This window comes from Chenopodium album, chromosome 12 (genome assembly GCF_948465745.1).
Source record: "Chenopodium album chromosome 12, dcCheAlbu1.1, whole genome shotgun sequence".
Lineage (NCBI taxonomy): Eukaryota > Viridiplantae > Streptophyta > Magnoliopsida > Caryophyllales > Amaranthaceae > Chenopodium > Chenopodium album.
This window is the reverse complement of record NC_137845.1, coordinates 53,894,423-53,903,488: the sequence shown is the minus strand read 5'-3', so window position 1 is coordinate 53,903,488 and position 9,066 is coordinate 53,894,423. Positions and strand designations below refer to the sequence as shown.

Below are 9,066 nucleotides of genomic sequence, written 5' to 3'. Positions count from 1 at the left end.
TCCTTCTCAAAAAGGTTATAAGGTTCTTAACTTGACAACAAAGAAGATATCAATCACTAGAGATGTTATTTTTCATAAGAAATTCTTTCCTTTTCATCATTCAACACCTTCGAAACCAAACTCTTATTCATCTCCATCTGTTCAAATCTTTGTTCCATCCTCTACATCTCTAGATGATGTTTGCTTTCATGATTTCCTAGACATTTTCTATACTATTAACACCTTTTCTCCTCATTCTCATCCCTTTCATTCTCCTTCATCTTCTACTTTACTCCCAAACACTGATTCTGTTTCTTCTACATCTTCTTCTTTCATTCCTTTTCTTTCCCGAGTTCTGATTCTTTGTCCTAGTTCCAATTCTTCTTCTAATTTCTCTTCTCATACTGACATTCCACCTCAAACTTCTAGCAGAGTATCAACAAGACCTGTTAGTATCCCAAAGAAATTTTTCGATTTCTATCTTCAGCTTCCAAACACAAAATCATCTTACAAGAGACCTGCTACCATCAGTCAACACTGGTGCAATCTGGTTTGTTACATAACATTCCAACAAGACAGAAGGCTTTTATTGCTCACTCTTCAAGTGAGCAGGAACCAACCACTTATAAAGAAGCTTCAGGGAATTCTTATCGGGTATCAGCAATGGAAACAGAATTACAAGCTTTAAAGGTTAACAAGACATGGGAACTAATTTCTGTACCTCCTAAGAAGAGACCTATAGGCTACAAGTGGGTATACAAGATCAAGAAGAAAGCTAATGGTTCTATTGACATATATAAAGCAAGGCTGGTGGCTAAAGGGTACTCTTAGAGATATGGGATTGATTATACAAAAACTTTTTCACTAGTGGTCAAGATGGAAACCATTAGAAGTGTTCTTGCATTGGCAGCTTGTAAAGGTTGGGAGATTTCTCAGCTTGATGTGAACAATGCCTTCTTACATGGAGATCTCCATGAAGAAGTCTATATGACAGCTCTTGAAGAGTTACATAATCCTGAAAATTTAGTGTGTAGGCTCCGGAAGTCATTGTACGGCCTTAAACAGGCTTGTAGGCAATGGTTTGCCAAATTGTATGAAGAGCTCATTTTAGAGCAAAAATGATTATTCTCTTTTTATCAAGAAGGGACATGGTCACATAACTATTGCAATTGTCTATGTGGATGACATGTTAATATGGGACAGATTCTGCAAGTATTAAAGCACTAAAACATCATCTGGATTCCTTGTTTGGGATCAAAGTTTTGAGCAGATTAAGCTACTTTCTAGGATTGGAAGTAGAATACACTCCTGAAGCAAAAGTTTACTAAGGAATTGCTGGAAACTGTAAGTATTACATATTTTAGGCCGGCAGTTACACCTTTTTCCATGAACCTTAAGCTAAATGCATCAAATATGAATTTGCTTAAGGATCCTGAGTTTTATAGATGCTTAGTGGGAAAATTAAACTTTTTATCCCACACTCGACCTGATATTTCTTACACAGTCCAAACCCTAAGTCAATATATGCAGAACCCCCAAACCACACTTTCGGGCTTTGCTTCATACACTCAGATACATTGCTGGTACCTCGGGACAAGGTATTCTGCTTCAAGGGTCAAATGAGATAACTTTGCAAGCTTTCTCTGTCAGTGATTGGGGTTCTTGTACAGATACAAGGAGTTCAGTTATTACTAGCTATATTTTATTACTTGGGAAGTCACCCATTAGCTGGAAAAGTATGAAACAAGGGGTTGTGTCTACTTCCAGCTCTGAGGCTGAATATCGAGCAATGGCTTCACCTTCTTCTGAGGTAGCTTAGATTGTTCTTTTACTGGAAGAACTTGGTGCAACAAAGTTGAAACTTGTCACTCTGCATTGTGACAATCAGAGTGCCTTACATATTGCACGCAATCCTGTGTTTCATGCTTGAACAAAATACATAGAGATCGACTGTCACTTCACACGTGACAAGGTGCTTGAAGGACTGCTACAACTTTCCTATAGGCCAACTATTGAGCAATTGGCAGACATTTTTACAAAGATTCTTCCTTCTGCACAGTTTAAGTACTTGCTTTTCAAGCTCGGAATGGTTTCACCCCTTCCTAACTTGAGGGGGGGTGTTGGTTATAACAGTGAAGGTGCGGTGTAGGATAACATATTGTACACTCGATTATAGTAGATTATTACCCTTGTAACAGAATTAGCTTAGTCAGCATTATTTATCTTAGCTGACAGGTAGTTAGGAGCTGTAGCATAAATACCTTTCCTCTGCATTTTTTCATTCATTCAAAAATAATACAACATAATTCTTTCCATTTGTTTTCTTCTCTAGATTTTTCTCTCTCTTCTGATAAAATCAACAGAAAATATGATAAACAATAGATTTAGACATAATATGATCATATGAATAACAAAGTATTTAATCACAATAAATCCAAAACACTAACTCCTAAGCATGCTTGACTTGATAATTAATCACCCTTAGCAAGAACTCTACTCCATACTCAACATTTAAAGAACTAATCTAAAGGAAACAACTGATTAAGCATAAAATTATTAAACTAAACATGAAAAATCAATTGATAGAATAAAATTAATTATGACTTGTTGCTTGGATGATATGATAACCAATAGATTTGATAATACCACATATATTACACTTAATATAGTCAGGATATAGTAATTATCATAACTAATTGATATGATAATTATAATTAATATACATTCTCTAAAGCATTACTTGTTGAAGTTTTTTCTTCTAACACATAATTTGCTAGTTGTTGCGCCTTCACACACCGAACAAAAGAGTCCATATTCTGTTTTCCCATCTCAACGAAAATCGTAGATTCAACAAGTAATATTCATTGATTAGACATGAGGTATTGAACACATGGAATGTCGTAAAAATATATAATTAGTTCATATTATTAGAAACCCTAGCTAGCAGTGTATACATCGTGAAGTAGTTATACTCATATAAGTACTTTATAATTTAAAGGAAAATTTTTAAATTACCACCCAAAAATGTATCCATTATCAAAATAACTATCTGTTTAATTTTTTATTTTATTTTACCATCCCTTAAATTAAAAAACTAATCACATTACCACCCATTTTAAAATTCCGATGAATTTTTCTTATGTGGGCCGCACCCAACGACTCTTATAACAGGCCTCATGCATTTAATTAGCACCATTAGGCTTCCGGCAATTTGTTCTGATTTCTCCATTTTTGCCCGTAAGAACACCCAATTGACCGAACTTTACAATTGATGTGACAAAATCCTTGAAGAAGGTTTGCTTACTTGAACTATAATTTGCGACAATGGCGTCGGCCGGTCCACCCTTTCCGGTGTATAGTGCTTGATCTGAACTAAGAGGACCTCTTTGCTTCATCAAGTTGACAAAGTATTTATTGTCAAACTTAAAACGGAGTTTTGTAGTCAATTGGTGCTGTGTTGTTATCCCCTCCTTGCTTAGGGCAATTTTCCGCAACGATGCCGCGTAGGCGGGGTCGATGTTAGTGTCCTCGTAGATACGTTTTCTATAGGATACACATCTTGCCATGCCCACTGTGTGACCGCCTACACGTAACAAAAGTACAATAGTCCACAATCAAGTGTTAATAACACAATTATTCTTGGGAAATGGGATAGAAGTGTCAATTTGAATGTTCGGATCGGGTTTGATGAGGTCGGATCGGATCAATTTTTAAAGTTGAGTTATGTTAATTATTATATCCATGCGAGTCGAAATCTGAATCAGATATTTTTCGGATCGGCCCGTGTCGAATCAGGTGTGGTTTTTGACACCTCTAGATGGATACTACTTTAGAATTCAAGATATATATTGTTTTTTTTTTAATTTTTTTTTTAATAAACAACTAATAAGAATCACACTTCTTTGGTTTTAGATTAATCACAATAGTTAACTAATATAACTCATGTGTCAATGCACAATCAATCAATCAATAAACCTATACTAAAGGCGAAACCAGGAATGACACTTGTCATTTCCTGGTTAAAAATTTTCCCGCCTTTTTTTTCCTTTCCTTTTTAGTATTTTGACAACATATTTTATCCAATTATATTCAATTAAATATACTAGGAAACTTTTAGTTACAAAAATAATAACATTAATTAAAAATCATGTATTGGAATATACTACCTCCGTTACATATTAGTTGCAACTTTAGGCAATATTTGTGAGAGATAAAATATTCCAAAGTTGCAACTAATATGTAACGGAGGTAGTATTCTTTTCCAAAATTATTATAATATTATCAATATCAATTTTTTTCTCCAACTTTTATCATTTGATAATAAATTTATTTTAATTAAAAGAGAAAAATCAATTTGGTAGCATACTTTATATTAATTTTAAAATTATATGTAACATTTACAAGAACAAAATAAGTTTGTTATAGTATACTTCGTACACAACATATATTGGAAAATTATTTAGTCATTCTAAATATTTATGTGATTATTAAAAAAATAAAAACCCCTACTACTCAATAAAGATATATTTAAAAAGTTGATTATTGAATACTAATTATCCTAAAGTAAAATGAACTCAACTAAATTTTCATATTATGTCGATCAAAGTGTGTCAACAATTTAACTATTTAAGGACAAATGTATATGAGTTCGTGTATGGATACTAACCTACGCTAATAATTTAATTTTCTCATATAAAATCTTATAACTTCTAAGTTTCTATTACTATATTTATTTATACAATCCAATTCAATAACCTTTATGTATTTAGTGTTGGTATAAACTAATTAAAATTCAAGTTATTTTGTTACAAATAATTTTTTTGGATAAATTATTGTTGAATTAACACCATTATTTATTATTTATCTGTTGTAAAATTTAATTATGACCGTGCATGGCACGGGATTTAACCTAGTGTATTTATATATGCAATTATATATTATATTAGTAAAAATTATTAAAATTAAAGTTGATGTAATGAAAATAAGCGTAAAAACTAATCAAAAAGCAAAAATTAAAGTGATGTGATTATAATCTAAAATGGAGGTAGTAAATGATATCCATCATTTAAATATACATTTTGCGCTTATTATTTTTGTTTTTTTATAATTATTTTTAAATATCAGGATACTTGCAATGGACAACATTAACTAGTTTATTAATATACAAAGTGAACAAGCATTAAGTTAAGACCAACTTGGATTTATACGTCTAAATGACAAGCAATTTAAAAGGTAAAATACCTGTTAAAGCCACATATTCGTTCTTACTAACGCCTTTAGATTCAAAGGCAGCAAATTGTGCATCTAAACCAGAAAGAAAGAAAGAGAGGAACTAAGGCGTCGGCCATTGCTTTATGTGCTTCTTTCGAATCTCTTCTCCCTAAGGGTACTTTGTAACGTGGACCTCCTAGCTGTAAATTAACCAATATAGAGCAGTAAGTATGTAATTATTTAAATAAGTGAGTTCTTTTGTCAATTGTACGAAAGTATAAGCTACGTGTAACAATTTATAGCAAAAATAATTGTAAATAACAATAATAACAAATAAATGTGATAAACATAAAAATACATTTTGTAACTAAGGTTGTATGTAATACGAGTACTAGATTACTAGCCAAGGTGCAATTTATGGATAAATATATAAAATAAATAATAATTGTGAATTTTAAAATAGAGTTCTGTTATAAACATACCCTAAAACAAGACACCACTCCAGGACATGTTTTTTCAATCCGAGCTTTGACCTTATCAATGACTTCAAATCCCCTCGCTGAATTATGATTCATTAAGGCAGACTTCTCGCTTGGTGAAGTTTTCGTGTCATCGAGCAAAAGTGATTCGTCACATCCCTAATTATTTATCACGTAGAACAAAATTATTATCTAACTTACTATGCAACAGGGTAATATATATTGTACTCTATTCAACATATAGTACAAATTTATTATGGAGTATCTAACTTATTTCTCAAACAAAGATGGTTTGAGTATGTCGCCTAAATTTTTATAAAAAAAATTTATGGCAAATTTGAATGTTATTTCATGCATTCTCCCCTTCCATACATATCAGTCTTTTGTGCTCATGAAGTCGCATTACATATGTAGAAAAATTATGGGAGAATACACTACTACAATTTTAACCAGATGCAACGGTCAATAAAGGGCTAATGCAATGCCACTTTTGTTACCGTCACAATATATTAGGCTAATGCAACGGATATTACTTTTACACTTCATAGAATAGAGCTAATACAACGGATTTGTAGAACCGTTGCATTAGCTAAGCTGAAGAAGCTAATACAACGGCTAAATAAGCTGATGCAACAGTAAAGAAATTCAATAATACGAAGAGGCGCTGAAAATTTCACTTCTTCCCTCTAATTTTTCCCCAAATTTTGAACCTTCTACTACAAGGCCGCCAAGCATACAAGATAAACCTAAAAAAAAAGAAACTATCTTATCCTCTCTCTCTCCTCCTTTCCCCAATTCCTCATTTTTTTCTCAATCTCATGCTCCTACAATGGCAGTCGCTGCTACTCATTTCTTCGTCCATGCTTACGACCCCCCCTAAAATTTGCTCATTAGTTTATTATTCATAAGAAATTTGGGTTTGAGTTCCTTTTATAAGTTTCCCCTTTTCTTATTTCCTTCTCTTCCACAGTTCCACTCTGATTCTTCTGATTTCTACTTTTTCCTAAATCTCAACGAAATAATCGTTATTTCTCCTCATTTTATGGGCTATTAGCCCCAATTTCAACTAGTAAGTTTGGTGAGTTCGCTGATTTGGGTCTCGTTAATTCCGCCATAATTTTTAATAAGATTTTTTTATTCTGTCACTTACCTTGTTCATAAGTTCAATTAATTTTTGGGTTTTATATTTTTGTTCTTAATTTGGTGTTATATATGGAGTGAATTCGGATTTTGGGGTTATTTACCAGTTTTATAATTTTATCAGTTCATAATTTTGTGGATTGTTTGTTGTTCTTTGTTTGGTTAATAATTGTTTATAGAATTCGTTATACTGTGCTCTTAGTTGATTGTTTGCAACTCTTAAATATTTTGCGCTATTTTTTTTTTTATCAAATTAGTTATTTGAAAAATGGAGCTTCCTTTCTAGATCTGTGTATATTATAAAAGAAAATTGAGGAAAGGGACGATAATTGTTTGTTGGATATTGTTTTGCAGAGGAAGTGAATGGAGGAGGAGACACACTTTGTGTGTGACGTGTGGCTTTCACCATTCCCTCTTCAGCAAAGTTGTTGCTTTGGTTGTAGATCTCCCGTTACTCGCAAGCGAAAGTGTAATCTTTCTCTTCATTTTTTAATCTCTTTTTGGATTATTCTATAGCTTTGACTTGATTTGCATGGTCTAATGTCGACTTTTGTTCATTTATGGATGGTTTTGTGAATTAATTTGAGTGATAGGTAGTATTATAATTAACTATGATTTGAGCTAATTTGAATTGGTAAATTGGTTTTGGGAAATTGGGATTAAAAGTTTATGGTGTAAATCTAAGAAGTGATTATCAATTTTTGTTGTACCCTCCATTGTTATTATTGTAGTTGTTATTATTGATATCTTTGTTATTGATATTGTTGTGGATTTGTGGAGTTGTGGGTGTTGTTGTATCTGTTGTCTAATGTTCTATAAATTGTAAATTACTTAGTATAAAATTTAAGTCGGAGACCACTGAAATTCTTAGTCAAAACTTATGACATACTTATGCATCTGTCTTTCAAATGGTCTATTGCTTATTCTATGGATGATTTATTTTCAGGTCAAATCTAGGATGCTTATAAAAATATGGCCTTTCAATTGAATGCCTTTAATTTTTCTACGATTTGTAATTGACTTAGTAAAATTTTAATTTTAAGGTGCCCCTCTCTAGGCTACGACCTACAATGCTTGCTTCTGATTTCGGCTAGTTCTTTGTCACATTTTCTAGACCACTTATTTGAGGTAGTGCTCTTTCGCCAACATTATTGTGAATAACTGCATCTTGTAGACTTGTAGTATTAAGGATTGCTCTAATTTGGTCATAAGTGTTTTTGTTATTAAAGTTCATATTTCTTGTTTGTCTATGTCTTGTGTTGCCGGTTTGTTGGTGGTGTGTTTGGTCTGACAATATTGTTGATTTTTTTGTTGAAGTTGAAACTATGCTCGAGGGGAGAGAAATTTCTTGTAAGTTTGACTTATATTTTTTTGGTAACAATGGCCTCAAGAGGTTGAGGAGTATACTATACTTGTATCTTTGTCTACATTGGGCTTCAATTTTGCTAATTAATTTTAATTTCTCTTTATAATGTATTATCTTGTGCGAACACGCCTGCTTTTAGTGTGAGTGGTTTTTTGTTATACATGTTTATCTATTGTAATCTATACTAGTCTGAGATATAATTTGATGAAGATTACCTTCTTAATTAAATGAATTGAAAGAACCTTTTTATGAACTTTGTATATCTAATTAATCTTTGCAATTGTTCAACTCAAGTTCCTTTCCTTTTTTTTAGTGCTCGATTTTTCTATAATCCCATTTTGATTTTTTTTGTGTGTTTTGTTTATCAGGGGATCTAGATACGGATATGTGTAAACAGTGCTAGAGGTGGATAATGAAGCTCAAGAAGATGCTTCCTGATTTGGTCCCAAATTGCTTTACTTGAGAAATTGGAGAAGCATGAGAAAGAAGTGATAATACGGTCCAAAGAATGGTCGAAAATATTGTTTGGGGGACAAAATGATTTAGTCTAAACTTTTAATTGTTTTTCTTAGTTTAACAAGCGATAAATTAATTTTGTAATATTCCTTATAGATAACAACTTTTAATTTATAATAAAATTCAAATTTTTTTTTTTTTAATTTTTTTTTATCTTAATTGTATTATTATTATCATTTTTATCAATTGTTATTATACAGGAATTAGGTATATGCATTGTGTGGCCTTAGGTATAGGGAACCGTGGCATTAGATATAGTGAATTGTGGCATTAGGCATATGAAACCGTGGCATTAGGTATTATAGCTAATGCCACGGCAATAATGGTGCCGTTACATTAGGTATTGATCTAATGCCACGGATCATTGATGCCGTG

The 9,066-nt window shown here is 32.2% G+C and overlaps 1 protein-coding gene, 1 long non-coding RNA gene and 1 pseudogene across 3 annotated transcripts; 2 read left to right on the top strand and 1 right to left on the bottom strand.

Moving 5' to 3' along the window:
- Positions 1-855: 855 nt before the first annotated feature.
- Positions 856-2,128, top strand: LOC145571369 (uncharacterized). The gene is made up of 3 exons (XM_081630415.1): positions 856-1,070; positions 1,552-1,789; positions 2,039-2,128. Exons 1-3 carry the CDS (start codon positions 856-858, stop codon positions 2,126-2,128), a joined length of 543 nt encoding a protein of 180 aa, XP_081486541.1.
- Positions 2,129-3,161: 1,033 nt separating this feature from the next.
- LOC145571368 (peroxidase 68 pseudogene) lies at positions 3,162-3,545 on the bottom strand (annotated as a pseudogene).
- Positions 3,546-6,377: 2,832 nt separating this feature from the next.
- Positions 6,378-8,834, top strand: LOC145572638 (uncharacterized). Of its 2 annotated transcripts, XR_014096903.1 has the most exons (4): positions 6,378-6,747; positions 7,164-7,278; positions 7,853-7,937; positions 8,544-8,834. It is a non-coding gene; the product is annotated as an uncharacterized LOC145572638 (long non-coding RNA). The 2 variants fall into 2 exon arrangements; XR_014096904.1 differs by lacking the exon at positions 7,853-7,937 and having other exon boundaries at positions 6,387-6,747.
- The last annotated feature ends 232 nt before the right edge of the window (positions 8,835-9,066 follow it).

What these genes read in the sequence shown, in the direction of transcription:
- LOC145571369 (XM_081630415.1), top strand. Translation starts at nt 856, where the DNA reads ATGGAAACCATTAGAAGTGTTCTTGCATTGGCAGCTTGTAAAGGTTGG. An exon ending in AGGCAATGGTTTGCCAAATT is followed by an intron (nt 1,071 to 1,551) that starts GTATGAAGAGCT and finishes TCATACACTCAG; the next exon opens with ATACATTGCTGGTACCTCGG. An exon ending in TGGCTTCACCTTCTTCTGAG is followed by an intron (nt 1,790 to 2,038) that starts GTAGCTTAGATT and finishes CCTTCTGCACAG; the next exon opens with TTTAAGTACTTGCTTTTCAA.